The sequence below is a fragment of the Bombina bombina genome, chromosome 5 (assembly GCF_027579735.1).
Source record: "Bombina bombina isolate aBomBom1 chromosome 5, aBomBom1.pri, whole genome shotgun sequence".
NCBI lineage: Eukaryota > Metazoa > Chordata > Amphibia > Anura > Bombinatoridae > Bombina > Bombina bombina.
Genome location: NC_069503.1, coordinates 758,754,895 through 758,776,056, shown reverse-complemented (window position 1 = coordinate 758,776,056; position 21,162 = coordinate 758,754,895). Strand labels below are relative to the sequence as shown.

Genomic DNA, 21,162 nt, shown 5'->3' with positions numbered 1-21,162 from the left:
GACCTGTGGAGTCTTTCAGACACCAAACATGTCCTTAATTTGTTATCAGACATGTCCTGGAAACAAGAGTATAAGTGGCTCACGGTGGATGTCCGATCCCTTTACTCCACAATACCCCACAATAAGGGCTTGGAAGCGGTGAGATTCTTCCTGGATAGAAAATATGCCAATGATGAGGCATTTGTGAAGTATGTGATTGGAATCACCAAGTTTCTCCTTGCTCACAATTATTTTGAATTCAATGGCGAGTTTTACCTCCAAAGGTGTGGGACAGCAATGGAGGCCAAATTTGCCCCCTCCTATGCCAACCTGTTTATGGGTTGGTGGGAGCTGTTCCACGTCTATGGGGTGGGTAACCCCTACAAACAGGATATCCTCTGGTATAAACGCTTTATTGATGACCTGCTCTTCATCTGGAAGGGCACGGAGGAAACACTGACCAGATTTGTAGAATACTTGAATGCCAATGAAGTTGGCATTACTTTTACGTCGGAGTCACACAAATCAAAAATTAATTTCTTGGACCTAACATTTAAAGGTACCCCTGAACAAACCATAGAGTCTGAAGTTTACTGAAAACCAATTTCAGGTAACTCTCTCCTACATGCCTCCAGTTGCCACCCTAAAAGGGTCTTTCAAGGGTCGCGAAAGGTCAGTTCATACGCCTCAAAAGGAATTGCACAAATGAGGCGGAGTATGAAAATCAAGCAGATGACCTAACTGAGAGGCTGAAGGAGAGAGGGTACCAGTCGACTTCCATTCAAAAAGCTAGGAGAATAGTAAAAACACTGGATAGAAAGAAACTATTGACTAAGACCAAAAGCCCAACTATCAGTAGGGAAATTAATACCAGTGAAAAAGTGGTATTTATCACAGAATACTCTCAACAGTATACACAGATCTGTGAAATTGTCAGGAAACACTACCTTCTAATTGCAGCAGATGATGGCCTCCAAAGAGTGGTGGAGGGGGGCGTAAGATTTGCATATAGGAGGGGAAGAACGGTGGGAATTATAGTGGCTCCCACCAGACTGAGAAAAAATACAGAGGATAACTCTTCCTGGCTAAGAATAAATGGAATGTACCGCTGCAACCATTTGACATGTGTGGCTTGTGCAAAGGCACAAATAGGCACGGAACTCTCTGGTTACAGGGGAAACATTCCAGATCAAATCTTGCCTAAATTGTCGCTCGACATACATTGTTTATATAATATCCTGTACCCTGTGTGGACTCCAGTATGTGGGTCTTTCCACAAGGGAAGCACGTGTCAGAATTAAAGAACACTTAGCGGACACCAGGGCAGGCACCCTCACAACACCACTCATCAATCCCTTTTCAAGATTTCATGATAAATATGTGAGCAATTTCAAATGGAACATGATTGAGAAGGTCTTACCCGGTAAATCGGGGGACAACAGGTCTAGGAAACTAGGGGAGAGAGAGGCCTTCTGGATATTCAGACTGTGAACCAGGATACCAGAGGGCCTCAACTCTGAGTTTGACCTCATTAACTTTTGGTAAGACAAGATTAATTATGGGAATATCAGTATACATTATCCCCATACTGTATTTGTTTCTGTGCTCTATCTACCACTTTAGTTAGATACCAATTTCTCCAACATAGGTGTGTCCGGTCCACGGCGTCATCCTTACTTGTGGGATATTCTCTTCCCCAACAGGAAATGGCAAAGAGCCCAGCAAAGCTGGTCACATGATCCCTCCTAGGCTCCGCCTACCCCAGTCATTCTCTTTGCCGTTGTACAGGCAACATCTCCACGGAGATGGCTTAGAGTTTTTTAGTGTTTAACTGTAGTTTTTATTATTCAATCAAGAGTTTGTTATTTTAAAATAGTGCTGGTATGTACTATTTACTCAGAAACAGAAAAGAGATGAAGATTTCTGTTTGTATGAGGAAAATGATTTTAGCAACCGTTACTAAAATCCATGGCTGTTCCACACAGGACTGTTGAGAGGAATTAACTTCAGTTGGGGGAACAGTGAGCAGTCTCTTGCTGCTTGAGGTATGACACATTCTAACAAGACGATGTAATGCTGGAAGCTGTCATTTTCCCTATGGGATCCGGTAAGCCATGTTTATTAAGATTGTAAATAAGGGCTTCACAAGGGCTTATTAAGACTGTAGACTTTTTCTGGGCTAAATCGATTCATTATTAACACATATTTAGCCTTGAGGAATCATTTAATCTGGGTATTTTGATAAGTTTATATCGGCAGGCACTTTTTTAGACACCTTTCTCTTTAGGGGCTTTCCCAAATCATAGGCAGAGCCTCATTTTCGCGCCGGTGTTGCGCACTTGTTTTTGAGAGGCATGACATGCAGTCGCATGTGTGAGGAGCTCTGATACATAGAAAAGACTTTCTGAAGGCGTCATTTGGTATCGTATTCCCCTTTGGGCTTGGTTGGGTCTCAGCAAAGCAGACACCAGGGACTGTAAAGGGGTTAAAGTTAAAAACGGCTCCGGTTCCGTTATTTTAAGGGTTAAAGCTTCCAAATTTGGGGTGCAATACTTTTAAGGCTTTAAGACACTGTGGTGAAATTTTGGTGAATTTTGAACAATTCCTTCATATTTTTTCGCAATTGCAGTAATAAAGTGTGTTCAGTTTAAAATTTAAAGTGACAGTAACGGTTTTATTTTAAAACGTTTTTTGTACTTTGTTATCAAGTTTATGCCTGTTTAACATGTCTGAACTACCAGATAGACTGTGTTCTGAATGTGGGGAAGCCAGAGTTCCTTCTCATTTAAATAAATGTGATTTATGTGACAATGACAATGATGCCCAAGATGATTCCTCAAGTGAGGGGAGTAAGCATGGTACTGCATCATTCCCTCCTTCGTCTACACGAGTCTTGCCCACTCAGGAGGCCCCTAGTACATCTAGCGCGCCAATACTCCTTACTATGCAACAATTAACGGCTGTAATGGATAATTCTGTCAAAAACATTTTAGCCAAAATGCACACTTATCAGCGTAAGCGCGACTGCTCTGTTTTAGATACTGAAGAGCATGACGACGCTGATAATAATGGTTCTGAAGGGCCCCTAAACCAGTCTGATGGGGCCAGGGAGGTTTTGTCTGAGGGAGAAATTACTGATTCAGGGAACATTTCTCAACAAGCTGAACCTGATGTGATTACGTTTAAATTTAAGTTGGAACATCTCCGCATTCTGCTTAAGGAGGTATTATCCACTCTGGATGATTGTGACAAGTTGGTCATCCCAGAGAAACTATGTAAAATGGACAAGTTCCTAGAGGTCCCGGGGCTCCCAGAAGCTTTTCCTATACCCAAGCGGGTGGCGGACATTGTAAATAAAGAATGGGAAAGGCCCGGTATTCCTTTCGTCCCTCCCCCCATATTTAAAAAATTGTTTCCTATGGTCGACCCCAGAAAGGACTTATGGCAGACAGTCCCCAAGGTCGAGGGAGCGGTTTCCACTTTAAACAAACGCACCACTATACCCATAGAAGATAGTTGTGCTTTCAAAGATCCTATGGATAAAAAATTAGAAGGTTTACTTAAAAAGATGTTTGTTCAGCAGGGTTACCTTCTACAACCAATTTCATGCATTGTCCCTGTCGCTACAGCCGCGTGTTTCTGGTTCGATGAGCTGGTAAAGGCGGTCGATAGTGATTCTCCTCCTTTTGAGGAGATTATGGACAGAATCAATGCTCTCAAATTGGCTAATTCTTTCACCCTAGACGCCACTTTGCAATTGGCTAGGTTAGCGGCTAAGAATTCTGGGTTTGCTATTGTGGCGCGCAGAGCGCTTTGGTTGAAATCTTGGTCAGCTGATGCGTCTTCCAAGAACAAGCTACTTAACATTCCTTTCAAGGGGAAAACGCTGTTTGGCCCTGACTTGAAAGAGATTATCTCTGATATCACTGGGGGTAAGGGCCATGCCCTTCCTCAGGATCGGCCTTTCAAGGCCAAAAATAAACCTAATTTTCGTCCCTTTCGTAGAAACGGACCAGCCCAAAGTGCTACGTCCTCTAAGCAAGAGGGTAATACTTCTCAAGCCAAGCCAGCTTGGAGACCAATGCAAGGCTGGAACAAGGGAAAGCAGGCCAAGAAACCTGCCACTGCTACCAAGACAGCATGAAATGTTGGCCCCCGATCCGGGACCGGATCTGGTGGGGGGCAGACTCTCTCTCTTCGCTCGGGCTTGGGCAAGAGATGTTCTGGATCCTTGGGCGCTAGAAATAGTCTCCCAAGGTTATCTTCTGGAATTCAAGGGGCTTCCCCCAAGGGGGAGGTTCCACAGGTCTCAGTTGTCTTCAGACCACATAAAAAGACAGGCATTCTTACGTTGTGTAGAAGACCTGTTGAAAATGGGAGTGATTCATCCTGTTCCATTAGGAGAACAAGGGATGGGGTTCTACTCCAATCTGTTCATAGTTCCCAAAAAAGAGGGAACGTTCAGACCAATCTTAGATCTCAAGATCTTAAACAAGTTTCTCAAGGTTCCATCGTTCAAAATGGAAACCATTCGAACAATTCTTCCTTCCATCCAGGAAGGTCAATTCATGACCACGGTGGATTTAAAGGATGCGTATCTACATATTCCTATCCACAAGGAACATCATCGGTTCCTAAGGTTCGCATTCCTGGACAAGCATTACCAGTTCGTGGCGCTTCCTTTCGGATTAGCCACTGCTCCAAGGATTTTCACAAAGGTACTAGGGTCCCTTCTAGCTGTGCTAAGACCAAGGGGCATTGCTGTAGTACCTTACTTGGACGACATTCTGATTCAAGCGTCGTCCCTTCCTCAAGCAAAGGCTCACACGGACATTGTCCTGGCCTTTCTCAGATCTCACGGATGGAAAGTGAACGTGGAAAAGAGTTCTCTATCTCCGTCAACAAGGGTTCCCTTCTTGGGGACAATAATAGACTCCTTAGAAATGAGGATTTTTCTGACAGAGGCCAGAAAAACAAAACTTCTAGACTCTTGTCGGATACTTCATTCCGTTCCTCTTCCTTCCATAGCGCAGTGCATGGAAGTGATAGGTTTGATGGTAGCGGCAATGGACATAGTTCCTTTTGCGCGCATTCATCTAAGACCATTACAACTGTGCATGCTCAGTCAGTGGAATGGGGACTATACAAACTTGTCTCCGAGGATACAAGTAAATCAGAGGACCAGAGACTCACTCCGTTGGTGGCTGTCCCTGGACAATCTGTCACAAGGGATGACCTTCCGCAGACCAGAGTGGGTCATTGTCACGACCGACGCCAGTCTGATGGGCTGGGGCGCGGTCTGGGGATCCCTGAAAGCTCAGGGTCTTTGGTCTCGGGAAGAATCTCTTCTACCGATAAATATTCTGGAACTGAGAGCGATATTCAATGCTCTCAAGGCTTGGCCTCAGCTAGCGAGGGCCAAGTTCATACGGTTTCAATCAGACAACATGACAACTGTTGCGTACATCAACCATCAGGGGGGTACAAGGAGTTCCCTGGCGATGGAAGAAGTGACCAAAATCATTCTATGGGCGGAGTCTCACTCCTGCCACCTGTCTGCTATCCACATCCCAGGAGTGGAAAATTGGGAAGCGGATTTTCTGAGTCGTCAGACATTGCATCCGGGGGAGTGGGAACTCCATCCGGAAATCTTTGCCCAAGTCACTCAACTGTGGGGCATTCCAGACATGGATCTGATGGCCTCTCGTCAGAACTTCAAAGTTCCTTGCTACGGGTCCAGATCCAGGGATCCCAAGGCGGCTCTAGTGGATGCACTAGTAGCACCTTGGACCTTCAAACTAGCTTATGTATTCCCGCCGTTTCCTCTCATCCCCAGGCTGGTAGCCAGGATCAATCAGGAAAGGGCGTCGGTGATCTTGATAGCTCCTGCGTGGCCACGCAGGACTTGGTATGCAGATCTGGTGAATATGTCATCGGCTCCACCATGGAAGCTACCTTTGAGACGAGACCTTCTTGTTCAAGGTCCGTTCGAACATCCGAATCTGGTCTCACTCCAGCTGACTGCTTGGAGATTGAACGCTTGATCTTATCGAAGCGAGGGTTCTCAGATTCTGTTATCGATACTCTTGTTCAGGCCAGAAAGCCTGTAACTAGAAAGATTTACCACAAAATTTGGAAAAAATATATCTGTTGGTGTGAATCTAAAGGATTCCCTTGGGACAAGGTTAAGATTCCTAAGATTCTATCCTTCCTTCAAGAAGGATTGGAAAAAGGATTATCTGCAAGTTCCCTGAAGGGACAGATTTCTGCCTTGTCTGTGTTACTTCACAAAAAGCTGGCAGCTGTGCCAGATGTTCAAGCCTTTGTTCAGGCTCTGGTTAGAATCAAGCCTGTTTACAAACCTTTGACTCCCCCTTGGAGTCTCAACTTAGTTCTTTCAGTTCTTCAGGGGGTTCCGTTTGAACCCTTACATTCCGTTGATATTAAGTTATTATCTTGGAAAGTTTTGTTTTTGGTTGCAATTTCTTCTGCTAGAAGAGTTTTCAGAATTATCTGCTCTGCAGTGTTCTCCTCCTTATCTGGTGTTCCATGCAGATAAGGTGGTTTTACGTACTAAACCTGGTTTTCTTCCAAAAGTTGTTTCTAACAAAAACATTAACCAGGAGATTATCGTACCTTCTCTGTGTCCGAAACCAGTTTCGAAGAAGGAACGTTTGTTGCACAATTTGGATGTTGTTCGCGCTCTAAAATTCTATTTAGATGCTACAAAGGATTTTAGACAAACATCTTCCTTGTTTGTTGTTTATTCCGGTAAAAGGAGAGGTCAAAAAGCAACTTCTACCTCTCTCTCTTTTTGGATTAAAAGCATCATCAGATTGGCTTACGAGACTGCCGGACGGCAGCCTCCCGAAAGAATCACAGCTCATTCCACTAGGGCTGTGGCTTCCACATGGGCCTTCAAGAACGAGGCTTCTGTTGATCAGATATGTAGGGCAGCGACTTGGTCTTCACTGCACACTTTTACCAAATTTTACAAGTTTGATACTTTTGCTTCTTCTGAGGCTATTTTTGGGAGAAAGGTTTTGCAAACCGTGGTGCCTTCCATTTAGGTGACCTGATTTGCTCCCTCCCTTCATCCGTGTCCTAAAGCTTTGGTATTGGTTCCCACAAGTAAGGATGACGCCGTGGACCGGACACACCTATGTTGGAGAAAACAGAATTTATGTTTACCTGATAAATTACTTTCTCCAACGGTGTGTCCGGTCCACGGCCCGCCCTGGTTTTTTAATCAGGTCTGATAATTTATTTTCTTTAACTACAGTCACCACGGTTTCATATGGTTTCTCCTATGCAAATATTCCTCCTTAACGTCGGTCGAATGACTGGGGTAGGCGGAGCCTAGGAGGGATCATGTGACCAGCTTTGCTGGGCTCTTTGCCATTTCCTGTTGGGGAAGAGAATATCCCACAAGTAAGGATGACGCCGTGGACCGGACACACCGTTGGAGAAAGTAATTTATCAGGTAAACATAAATTCTGTTTTCATTCACATTTATTTTTTTTTGTACCTGGATTTATTTGAACAATATTTTACTATGTTCACCAAAGAGGCTCTATATGTCTCCAGATCCACTCCCCTACTTAAGATATTTATTGAATGGTTTAGATGACCAATGATACCATGACCATGTAGAATTTTCTCAAGTGTTGTATTCCGATATTTTGTACTAGACCTATTTGGACTGTTAGCGTACTGTATATTTAAATAGCTCTCAGTCCACTAGTGTTTTAGATCTTATAATTCTATCTAGGTCTTAACATTGATACTGTTCATCATTTGTAGAGCTTTAACCCAGTTCTTGTGCCTTTAGCTTTCAACATTCAGCTTAGAATTGCAAGTTAACATCTGTTTACATATCGCCCCCGATTCCCGTGCATCTAATTTTCACAGTGTACTTTGGTCTTATGACAGGGCTTACACTATACAATCTCTCCCCCTAATCTTTATCTAATATTCTACCAAATATTCAGAAACTGTGTTCATCCCATCTACATACATCCCATTAAAATAGCAATTAGCTGATGGTGATATTAAACTTTTTTTTAATTCTTGCACATACTTACATACTGTTACTTGTAAATACATTTCGTTATTATATCATTTATGTATGTGTCCGTATCTCTTAAAACAGTTAGTTTAACCTCCTGTTTTGCTAGTATATCTGAATTACTGTGTCACGAAATTATGTAGGTCTAAAAAGTGTGTCACCAACATGAAAAGTTTGTAAAGCTCAGCTATAGAGCTATGATAAAGTATACAGTGTTACACGATTTAGCGTATGTGCAGTTAACTGTTAAATATATGCATTCAATTCAGCTGTTCCTTGCAGGGCACTGAGCACTTTTTAGTCCAGAGTGTTAACGAGTTTGCTCTAGACGCTATTTTAAGCATAGCTAGAGTTAGTAGCTAGAGGGAGGATCTTAGGAATGTAACATACACACCCACCTTGAAGGGCACACGCAAGGGAGGAGGAGTCCATGCATATAGGGGTTCTGATAGGTCTGAATTCGTGAAGGTGTGTACCGCTTGTCCTATCAGCACTCATGGAATTGTTTTTAATGCAGTCTGTGTTCAAAGTTTTTTACACTAGGCTTTCAGCCTTTGCTTTTGTTCCATGTACCCTCCTATGATGGTTTTACTAGGTTTGTCTATAACCTGCACTTTTTTTTTTTTAAAGCGAATTTCCAATAAAAGTATTTAGTTTTAACCTATAAGCTTGTTGCGGTGCTCCTCAATTTCTCTTCGTTTTTCATATGGCGTAAATACCTTTATTGGTGTGAATCTATGGGCTACTCTTGGAGTAGGGTAAGGATACCTAGGATATTTTCCTTTCTCCAGGAAGGTCTGGAAAAGGGTTTATCACTCATGCATGATCTATTTTGTTGCACAAGCGTCTGGCGGATGTGCCAGACGTGCAATCTTTTTGTCAGGCCCTGGTCAGAATCAGGCCTGTGTTTAAGTCTGTTGCTCCTCTTTGGTACCTTAAGGGACATGAAACCCATTTTTTTTCTTTTATGATTCAGATAGAGAATACAATTTTTAACATCTTTCTAATTTACTTCTTTTGTCTAATTTGCTTCATTTTCTTGGTATCATTTGTTGAAGGAGCAGCAAAGCACTAATGGTTTCTAACTGAACTCATGTGTGAGCCAATCACAATCATAGTAACATAGTAGATGAGGTTGAAAAAAGACCGAAGTCCATCAGGTTCAACCTATACAAATCTAAAATACTTACAAAAAGCTCCAGTTAAGCTGAAATCATCACCATATATATGCAGCTACTAATCAACAGCTAGAACCTAGGTTCTCTGCTGCTCCTGAGCTTTGCTAGATATTGCTTTCAGTAAAGGATAACAATGAGAAGGAAGCAAATAAATAGAAGTAAATAGGAAAGTTTTTTTAAATTGTATTTATCTGAATCATGAAAGATAAATTTTGGGTTTCATGTCCCTTTAACCCCTTAACGACCAACGACGTACAGGGTACGTTCTACAAAAAAAGGCCGTTAATAACCAAGGATGTACCCTGTATGTCGTTGGTGTCTTGTAGCGGTGCAAGCGATCCTGTTCGCTTCCAGCTGCTTTCATGTTATTGCAGTGATGCCTCGATATTGAGGCATCCTGCAATAACGTTTTTTAGCCATCCGATGCAGAGAAAGACACTCTGTGGCCCTCTCTGCATCGGACTTCGATGGCCATGAATGTTGGTGGATGGGAGCCGTTGCAGTGAGGCGGGTGGGCGGCCATCAATGGGGGTTGCGCGTCAGAGGGGGGCAGATCACATTCGGGAACGCCGGGAGCGCACGCGTGCATGGAGGGCGGGAGCGGGTGGGAACGCTACACTATGGCACAATTGTTGTAAAATAAAGTGGGAGAGAGGAGTGAGGGAATTTTCATCTAAGGGATCTGGGAGGGAGTGGGGGGTTGGTTATTGAGGGGGGGGGGGCAGCTACACTACAGAAACATTTGAGAAAAAAAAACAAAAACATTATTTCATGGAAAACTGGGTACTGCCAGTACCCAAGATGGCGCATAATAAGGGGGAGGGTTAGAGAGCTGTGGGGGGGGGGGGCATGGAGGTTGGGGGGATCCTACACAGCAGAATGTTTTTTTTGTTGTTTTTTTTTAATTACAAAAAATAAATAAAATAATAATAATAATAAAAAAAAACTAATTAAAAAAAAACCTTTCTTTCATGTAATTAGCAAGAGTCCATGAGCTAGTGACGTATGGGATATACATTCCTACCAGGAGGGGCAAAGTTTCCCAAACCTCAAAATGCCTATAAATACACCCCTCACCACACCCACAATTCAGTTTTACAAACTTTGTCTCCTATGGAGGTGGTGAAGTAAGTTTGTGCTAGATTCTACGTTGATATGCGCTCCGCAGCAAGTTGGAGCCCGGTTTTCCTCTCAGCGTGCAGTGAATGTCAGAGGGATGTGAGGAGAGTATTGCCTATTTGAATGCAGTGATCTCCTTCTACGGGGTCTATTTCATAGGTTCTCTGTTATCGGTCGTAGAGATTCATCTCTTACCTCCCTTTTCAGATCGACGATATACTCTTATTTATATACCATTACCTCTGCTGATTTTCGTTTCAGTACTGGTTTGGCTTTCTACAAACATGTAGATGAGTGTCCTGGGGTAAGTAAATCTTATTTTCTGTGACACTCTAAGCTATGGTTGGGCACTTTATTTATAAAGTTCTAAATATATGTATTCAAACATTTATTTGCCTTGACTCAGAATGTTCAACATTCCTTATTTTCAGACAGTCAGTTTCATATTTGGGATAATGCATTTGAATCAATTTTTTTCTTACCTTAAAATTTGACTCTTTTTTCCCTGTGGGCTGTTAGGCTCGCGGGGGCTGAAAATGCTTCATTTTATTGCGTCATTCTTGGCGCGGACTTTTTTGGCGCAAAAAATCTTTTCTGTTTCCGGCGTCATACGTGTCGCCGGAAGTTGCGTCATTTTTTTGACGTCCTTTTGCGCCAAAAATGTCGGCGTTCCGGATGTGGCGTCATTTTTGGCACCAAAAAGCATTTAGGCGCCAAATAATGTGGGCGTCTTATTTGGCTCCAAAAAATATGGGCGTCGCTTTTGTCTCCACATTATTTCAGTCTCATTTTTTCTTTGCTTCTGGTTACTAGAAGCTTGTTTATTGGCATTTTTTCCCATTCCTGAAACTGTCATTTAAGGAATTTGATCAATTTTGCTTTATATGTTGTTTTTTCTCTTACATATTGCAAGATGTCTCACGTTGCATCTGAGTCAGAAGATACTTCAGGAAAATCGCTGTCTAGTGCTGGAACTACCAAAGCTAAGTGTATCTGCTGTAAACTTTTGGTAGCTATTCCTCCGGCTGTTGTTTGTATTAATTGTCATGACAAACTTGTTAAAGCAGATAATATTTCCTTTAGTAATGTACCATTGCCTGTTGCAGTTCCTTCAACATCTAAGGTGCAGAATGTTCCTGATAACATAAGAGATTTTGTTTCTGAATCCATCAAGAAGGCTATGTCTGTTATTTCTCCTTCTAGTAAACATAAAAAATCTTTTAAAAACTTCTCTCTCTACAGATGAATTTTTAAATTAACATCATCATTCTGATTCTGATGACTCTTCTGGTTCAGAGGATTCTGTCTCAGAGATTGATGCTGATAAATCTTCATATTTATTTAAAATGGAATTTATTCGTTCTTTACTTAAAGAAGTACTAATTGCTTTAGAAGTAGAGGATTCTGGTCCTCTTGATACTAATTCTAAACGTTTAGATAAGGTATTTCAATCTCCTGTGGTTATTCCAGAAGTTTTTCCTGTTCCTAATGCTATTTCTGAAGTAATTTCCAGAGAATGGGATAAATTGGGTAATTCATTTACTCCTTCTAAACGTTTTAAGCAATTATATACTGTGCCGTCTGACAGATTGGAATTTTGGGACAATATCCCTAAAGTCGATGGGGCTATTTCTACCCTTGCTAAACGTACTACTATTCCTACGTCGGATGGTACTTCGTTTAAAGATCCTTTAGATAGGAAAATTGAATCCTTTCTAAGAAAAGCTTATCTGTGTTCAGGTAATCTTCTTAGACCTGCTATATCATTGGCTGATGTTGCTGCAGCTTCAACTTTTTGGTTGGAGACTTTAGCGCAACAAGTAACAGATCATGATTCTCATAATATTATTCTTCTTCTTCAGCATGCTAATAATTGTATCTGTGATGCCATCTTTGATATTATCAGAGTTGATGTCAGGTTTATGTCTCTAGCTATTCTAGCTAGAAGAGCTTTATGGCTTAAAACTTGGAATGCTGATATGGCTTCTAAATCAACTCTACTTTCCATTTCTTTCCAGGGTAACAAATTATTTGGTTCTCAGTTGGATTCTATTATCTCAACTGTTACTGGTGGGAAAGGAACTTTTTTACCACAGGATAAAAAAATCTAAGGGTAAAAACAGGGCTAATAATCGTTTTCGTTCCTTTCGTTTCAACAAAGAACAAAAGCCTGATCCTTCATCCTCAGGAGCAGTTTCAGTTTGGAAACCATCTCCAGTCTGGAATAAATCCAAGCCTTCTAGAAAGGCAAAGCCTGCTTCTAAGTCCACATGAAGGTGCGGCCCTCATTCCAGCTCAGCTGGTAGGGGGCAGGTTACGTTTTTTCAAAGAAATTTGGTTCAATTCTGTTCACAATCTTTGGATTCAGAACATTGTTTCAGAAGGGTACAGAATTGGTTTCAAGATGAGACCTCCTGCAAAGAGATTTTTTTCTTTCCCGTGTCCCAGTAAATCCAGTGAAAGCTCAAGCATTTCTGAATTGTGTTTCAGATCTAGAGTTGGCTGGAGTAATTATGCCAGTTCCAGTTCTGGAACTGGGGATGGGGTTTTATTCAAATCTCTTCATTGTACCAAAGAAGGAGAATTCCTTCAGACCAGTTCTGGATCTAAAAATATTGAATCGTTATGTAAGGATACCAACATTCAAAATGGTAACTGTAAGGACTATCTTGCCTTTTGTTCAGCAAGGGCATTATATGTCCACAATAGATTTACAGGATGCATATCTGCATATTCCGATTCATCCGGATCATTATCAGTTCCTGAGATTCTCTTTTCTGGACAAGCATTACCAGTTTGTGGCTCTGCCGTTTGGCCTAGCTACAGCTCCAAGAATTTTTACAAAGGTTCTCGGTGCCCTTCTGTCTGTAATCAGAGAACAGGGTATTGTGGTATTTCCTTATTTGGACGATATCTTGGTACTTGCTCAGTCTTTACATTTAGCAGAATCTCATACGAATCGACTTGTGTTGTTTCTTCAAGATCATGGTTGGAGGATCAATTCACCAAAAAGTTCATTGATTCCTCAGACAAGGGTAACCTTTCTGGGTTTCCAGATAGATTCAGTGTCCATGACTCTGTCTTTAACAGACAAGAGACGTCTAAAATTGATTTCGGCTTGTCGAAACCTTCAGTCACAATCATTCCCTTCGGTAGCCTTATGCATGGAAATTCTAGGTCTTATGACTGCTGCATCGGACGCGATCCCCTTTGCTCGTTTTCACATGCGACCTCTTCAGCTCTGTATGCTGAATCAATGGTGCAAGGATTACACAAAGATATCTCAATTAATATCTTTAAAACCGATTGTACGACACTCTCTAACGTGGTGGACAGATCACCATTGTTTAATTCAGGGGGCTTCTTTTGTGCTTCCGACCTGGACTGTAATTTCAACAGATGCAAGTCTCACAGGTTGGGGAGCTGTGTGGGGATCTCTGACAGCACAAGGAGTTTGGGAATCTCAGGAGGTGAGATTACTGATCAATATTTTGGAACTCGGTGCAATTTTCAGAGCTCTTCAGTTTTGGCCTCTTCTGAAGAGAGAATCGTTCATTTTTTTTCAGACAGACAATGTCACTACTGTGGCATACATCAATCATCAAGGAGGGACTCACAGTCCTCTGGCTATGAAAGAAGTATCTCGAATTCTGGTTTGGGCGGAATCCAGCTCCTGTCTAATATCTGCGGTTCATATCCCAGGTATAGACAATTGGGAAGCGGATTTTCTCAGTCGCCAAACGTTGCATCCGGGCGAATGGTCTCTTCACCCAGAGGTATTTCTTCAGATTTTTCAAATGTGGGAGCTTCCAGAAATAGATCTGATGGCGTCTCATCTAAACAAGAAACTTCCCAGGTATCTGTCCAGATCCCGGGATCCTCAGGCGGAAGCAGTGGATGCATTATCACTTCCTTGGAAGTATCATCCTGCTTATATCTTTCCGCCTCTAGTTCTTCTTCCAAGAGTAATCTCCAAGATTCTGAAGGAATGCTCGTTTGTTCTGCTGGTAGCTCCGGCATGGCCTCACAGGTTTTGGTATGCGGATCTTATCCGGATGGCCTCTTGCCATCCGTGGACTCTTCCGCTACGACCAGACCTTCTGTCGCAAGGTCCTTTTTTCCATCAGGATCTCAAATCCTTAAATTTAAAGGTATGGAGATTGAACGCTTGATTCTTGGTCAAAGAGGTTTCTCTGACTCTGTGATTAATACTATGTTACAGGCTCGTAAATCTGTATCCAGAGAGATATATTATAGAATCTGGAAGACTTATATTTCTTGGTGTCTTTCTCATCATTTTTCTTGGCATTCTTTTAGAATTCCGAGAATTTTACAGTTTCTTCAGGATGGTTTAGATAAAGGTTTATCCGCAAGTTCTTTGAAAGGACAAATCTCTGCTCTTTCTGTTCTTTTTCACAGAAAGATTGCTAATCTTCCTGATATTCATTGATATTCATTGTTTTGTACAAGCTTTGGTTCGTATAAAGTCAATTTCTCCTCCTTGGAGTTTGAATTTGGTTCTGGGGGCTCTTCAAGCTCCTCCGTTTGAACCTATGCATTCATTGGACATTAAATTACTTTCTTGGAAAGTTTTTGTTCCTTTTGGCAATCTCTTCTGCCAGAAGAGTTTCTGAATTATCTGCTCTTTCTTGTGAGTCTCCTTTTCTGATTTTTCATCAGGATAAGGCAGTGTTGCGAACTTCTTTTGAATTTTTACCTAAAGTTGTGAATTCTAACAACATTAGTAGAGAAATTGTGGTTCCTTCATTATGTCCTAATCCTAAGAATTCTAAGGAGAAATCATTGCATTCTTTGGATGTTGTTAGAGCTTTGAAATATTATGTTGAAGCTACTAAGTCTTTCCGAAAGACTTCTAGTTTATTTGTTATCTTTTCCGGTTCTAGAAAAGGCCAGAAAGCTTCTGCCATTTCTTTGGCATCTTGGTTGAAATCTTTAATTCATCTTGCCTATGTTGAGTCGGGTAAAACTCCGCCTCAAAGGATTACAGCTCATTCTACTAGGTCAGTTTCTACTTCCTGGGCGTTTAGGAATGAAGCTTCGATTGATCAGATTTACAAAGCAGCAACTTGGTCCTCTTTGCATACTTTTACTAAATTCTACCATTTTGATGTATTTTCTTCTTCTGAAGCAGTTTTTGGTAGAAAAGTACTTCAGGCAGCGGTTTCAGTTTGAATCTTCTGCTTATGTTTTTCATTAAACTTTATTTTGGGTGTGGATTATTTTCAGCAGGAATTGGCTGTCTTTATTTTATCCCTCCCTCTCTAGTGACTCTTGCGGGGAAAGATCCACATCTTGGGTAATCATTATCCCATACGTCACTAGCTCATGGACTCTTGCTAATTACATGAAAGAAAACATTTTATTTAATTTAATTTATGTAAGAACTTACCTGATAAATTCATTTCTTTCATATTAGCAAGAGTCCATGAGGCCCGCCCTTTTTTTGGGGTGGTTATGATTTTTGTATAAAGCACAATTATTCCAATTCCTTATTTTATATGCTTTCGCACTTTTTTATCACCCCACTTCTTGGCTATTCGTTAAACTGAATTGTGGGTGTGGTGAGGGGTGTATTTATAGGCATTTTGAGGTTTGGGAAACTTTGCCCCTCCTGGTAGGAATGTATATCCCATACGTCACTAGCTCATGGACTCTTGCTAATATGAAAGAAATGAATTTATCAGGTAAGTTCTTACATAAGTTATGTTTTTAGTTTTAGTACTGGCACACAGCGGCATTTAGCGGCCTTCTAATTGCCAAAAAGCAAAGCCATATATGTCTGCTATTTCTGAACAAAGGGGATAAAAGAGAAACTTTTACAACCATTTGTGCCATAGGCTTCTTTTGGGAGAAAAGGTTCTTCAAGCAGTGGTGCCTTCTGTTTAGGTCTGCCTGTCTTGTTTTCCCTCCCTAGTCATCTGTGTCCTCTTGCTTGGGTATTGATTCCCAACAGTAATTGATGACGTTGTGGATTCACCATATCTTAGGAAAGAAAACAAAATTTATGCTTACCTGATAAATTTATTTCCTTTCCGGATATGGTGTATCCACTACCCCACCCCATCCCCCTTTTTTTTTGTTAAGACAGTTATTTTTGTCTAAACTTCAGGCACCTCTATGCTTTTGTGTTATTCCTTTTTTCATTTCCATTCGGTCTAATGACTGGGGTTGTGGGAAGGGGAGTGATACTTAACAGGTTTGCTGTGGTGTTCTTTGCCTCCTCCTGCTGGCCAGGAGTGATATTCCCAACAGTAATTGATGACGTTGTGGACTCACCATATCCGGAAAGAAATACATTTATCAGGTAAGCATACATTTTGTCTTTACCTCTGTGATTACCTTGTACGTAAGCCGCTGCAGACTGCCCCCTTTTTCAGTTCTTTTGACAGACTTGCATTTTAGCCAATAAGTGCCCTCTCATAAGTAACTTCACAGACGTGAGCACAATGTTATTTATATGGAAAACATGAACTAACGCCCTCTAGCTGTAAAAATTGTCAAATGCATTCCGATAAGAGGTGGTTTTCAAGGGCTTAGAAATGATCATATAAGCCTACCTAGGTTTAGCTTTCAACTTAGAATACCAAAAGAACAAAGCAAATTTTGATAAAAGTTAATTGGAAAAGTGTTTAAAATTATATGCCCTATCTGAATCATTAAAGTTTAAATTTGACTAGACTGTCCCTTTAAATAGTACTAAACTTAGCAAAATAGAGGAGGAAAATTATTTAGGTGTACTTATAGATAACAAGCTAAAAATGAATGTGCAATTCAAGGCAGCATCTTCTAAATCTATTAAAATACTATACTATCATGTATTAAAAGAGACAGATGCAAGGGAAGAAAGCATAATTCTGTAGCTATATTAAGCCCTAGTAAGACTTCACTTTGAGTATGGGGTGCAGTTCAGGAGACCAATTTTAAAAATGGAAATTGCAGAATTATAAAAAGAAGGGCCACAAAACTAGGAATAAAGGTTAGCTAAACGGGGTCTTTTTATTTTAGATAAAAGGCGCTTGAGAGGTTATATGATTACTTTATATAAATATATTCAAGGTCCATATACAGAGTTGCGTAGGTGCTGTTTTTTTCCCAAGGCAGTTGTTTGTGAGGTCAGAATTTAAAGAGATATGAAACACACGAGTAACTGTGTCTCATAAAAGATACAAAAGTATCAAAATAAAGGATATAGTCCCTAGTGTAAGTATTCTTCACAGTGATCCAGGGAAAACCTCAAAGGAAAAAAGATGAGCAAATATAGTGAAGGTCTGTTTTCATAAAAATATAATGACCAGAAGAAACCTTACTCATGTTTGTGAGAGCTTATGACTGAGCTCTTAGGTATAAGCGCATATGGGAGGGTAATAACCCCAGAAATAAATGGCACCAACCGATCCGTATGATGATTTAAGAATTCAATAAAATAATAAGTACATATTAAAACTCATAAATAGACAAAATCACATAAGGAGTTTAACAGGGACAAACGTTCACAGAACAGTTCTACAGTAAAAGATACACCGGCTGTCACTCTTCGTTCTCTCCTGAGATTGGAACTGTGAAATGCTGCAATATTGTCCCAAACTCCTATGACATGTCAGTCTGTACAAACCTCTGATGTACGTTTCGCCAATGCTATTGGCATTTTCAAGGAGTGATGTCATGATGTGTCCGCTTCCTTTTAGTTTGCCTTCTCTCTTTCCATAGGGAGATTCCTTATTGTCCCAGTTTTCATAATTATATCTCATCTGAATAATTAAGGGTAATAATCCACATACACATCGATATATTGACACAAGGATCCATAACCACATATCAAAAAGTATATGTTGCAAAGCTAACAATAAAAGCTAAGGATTAAAAATATAATACAAAATCGGTAAAAGCAGTGATTTCAAATATATATATATATATATATATATATATATATATATATATATATATATATATATATATATATATATATATATATATATATATAATTATTCAAACCAAAGTATTCTGGAATTGCATTTATGAGCATTTTCCTAATTATATATGTACAATCCTTTTGATTACAATCCAATATTTGTCCATTCTAGGGATCAAACTCCATATTCATAAATTTAATAAACCCCACAAAATTAAAAATGCCCATAAATACCCTTCCCGTAAATACACCAAATCAACTTTGTACTGTTCTTTAAAAACAAATCAGCAACAATAAAAAAACACCACTACCCAACATGTTTTATGGGTGTTCCACCTCCTTTCCATAATTTGTACCACATGCATGGTTTATTATCTAATGGCTGGTATCTTTGCAATCTAATTATGCATACATTTTGGATGAGTAACATGCTCTTTTTTGGCCTATTCTTTTTAGCTGCTGTGATTGGCTAGTAAATGTGTGCAGAAGAAAGAAAGAGCTTAAAGCTCGCACTGTTTGGTTGGGATGTCCAGAGAAATGTGAAGAAAAGTATCCAAGAAATGCAATAAAAAATCAAAAGTATAACGTCTTTACATTTATACCTGGGGTAAGGCAAAAATATATAAACTAACATTTACCAGTTTAATTTCTAATGTAATGTTGTTATGCTGTATTTTGTGATGGTGATTGTATTTTACTAGCATTTTATTTCAAATATATACATCTGAAACAAAATAGTTGAACATTATTTTATTCTTCTTGCAAGCAAAGTATGTTAATTAAAAAGTATTTCTTTATTACAATCTAAAGCTTTTGCTATGATAATAATGAACTGGCTTTCATATATTTTTTATACTTGAATATGTGGTCTTAATGCAAATACATTTGTATACTTTATTGAGCATCTTTAGATCCAATAGTTGGAAAAGTCTTGGAATTTAATATGTGCCTTTATTAAAACTCGCAACAACTAATGGCTCTGTAATTAAAAGGCAGATCTTATGTCTAATAAAATGTCAACTGTCTTTCAGACAGATAAATATTCTTATCTTTATTGAACGAAGCCTATTTTTTTCTTCTCTTAGTTTAAATTATTAAATGCACACAAATTACTTAAACAGTGCACATTTTCCTAAAGGTCATGGAGTTCATTAAGAATACTGTTAAGCATTCAATGTTGTGATTTGAAAATGCAGATTTTCTTCTTAAATGGAAAGAGTCCACAGCTGCATTCATTACTTTTGGGAAATAAGAACCTGGCCACCAGGAGGAGGCAAAGACACCCCAGCGAAATGCTTAAATACTCCTCAGACTCCCCTCATCCCCCAGTCATTCTTTGTCTTTCGTCCCAGGAAGTTGGCAGAGAAGTGTCAGAATTTTTAATTTTAGTTTTTTGTCTCTTATGGAGAGTAGTACTCTTCGGCATGGGACAGGAGTTTTAAGTAGTCCTGTCAGTCTCTCAGTGAGGGCTTGGATGAAAGTTAGAGTCTGGAGATGCAGGGAGAGTCTTTCTGCGAAACCATCCCGACTCAGATTAACAGCTCCTCAAGCAATCGGCTCTGTTTAACTTCGCTCCGCTGCCTGCTTTCTTCTCTCAAGTCCATGGCGGAGGCGATGCTACTATCCGTCACACTTGAAAGGCCGTGTTCCTGTTCCACTGCGTTGATTCCGGTAAGATCGTTTCATTTTACTTTCTTAATCAATGTACTGTAATGTGAATGTTTTCCTGAGAGGCTACCACCTTGTAGGTCTAATTTATCATAAGGGTCTCAGTGAGTCTCTTGTAGTATCTTGGAATCGAGGGTTAATATCTCCTGAGGGGGTTTATTGAACAGGGGGGTTTATAATCATGCTTGTTATGTTATTCAACCTGCTTATGTGTGATGTTTATGGGCTCACGGTTTGGAACATTGAGGCCTTTGGAAGGGAGGCGGCCATTTGGTTGGGCGCGCTTTTTTGGACTGTACGGTTCACCTTGTGTTAGGGCGTGGTTACGTTCTGTTTTCCATTTCTGCATTCCCGACCGTGTGGCAAAGGAAATTTTCTAGTCCGCAGGGGTATGGTCATAGGAGGTGGTGAGTGCCCCAGCCATTGGGGTGGTCAGGTGCCGTTTTTGTTTTTACTACTTAGTCCATATTTATATATCCTCTATCCAGTTATGTAGGATTCTGATGCTGAGACTGTGCTAAATTTAGTTTCAGTTATGGAGGATGCTGATACTGAGACTATTTTGATTTCAGATTCAGATTCTGTGTCCGGTGGTGAATCCGTATTGTCCTCATTGACACATGTCAACCAGTTTTGTTCTGTATGCTATTTCAGAGCACCTGGTTCCTCGGGCTCGGGGAATCAAGGGACTGCTGAGCCATCCGCCTCTTAGGGTCCTGCCCTCCGAGAGGCGAGTTCCCTACCAATTCATACTTCTACACATGTGGGTAACCCAGTTTCTGATTCCTCCATGCAGGGTGGCGTGTTCCCCCCAGAGGTTGCAGCACATTTTCGCTTCCATATAATGTTGTCAATTGTTCGTCTGCAGAGTCCAGACGTTTATTTGAGAATTTACTTGTGCCCTATTTTCCCGGGCCTTCCACCTTGGGGAGGGCCTCTTCAGTTCCCCCGCAGGTGTAAATGTCCCTGAGTGTTGTGCCTTTCGTTACAGGATTGCGCGCCTTTGCGTATTGCTCAGACATGTTTTTCAGTTATTGAATGACCCTATCGTTACCAGATACAGGGATTTTCAGTCTGCTAATTCGAATGGTGCACCTCATTAGACATGTGGGGATGAAGTAATCTCCTGATTGTCATTTGTTTGAGATCTTTCCCAGTTTTTGAAAGATAAGGCTCCGTTTGGCTGGTCCTACTAGTAGGCCTGTGTCTTTTTGGGCGTT

General features: G+C 40.6%; 1 protein-coding gene across 2 annotated transcripts in view; it reads left to right on the top strand.

Annotated features, from left to right (window-relative positions):
- ATP9B (ATPase phospholipid transporting 9B (putative)) overlaps positions 1-21,162 on the top strand; it is a 1,400,042-nt gene that overhangs the window by 179,924 nt on the left and 1,198,956 nt on the right. For both annotated transcript variants that reach the window (XM_053714846.1, XM_053714845.1), the window contains exon 3: positions 18,731-18,881. In XM_053714846.1, the coding sequence (XP_053570821.1) occupies positions 18,731-18,881 (151 nt within the window). The remainder of the gene's footprint in view (positions 1-18,730; positions 18,882-21,162) is intronic.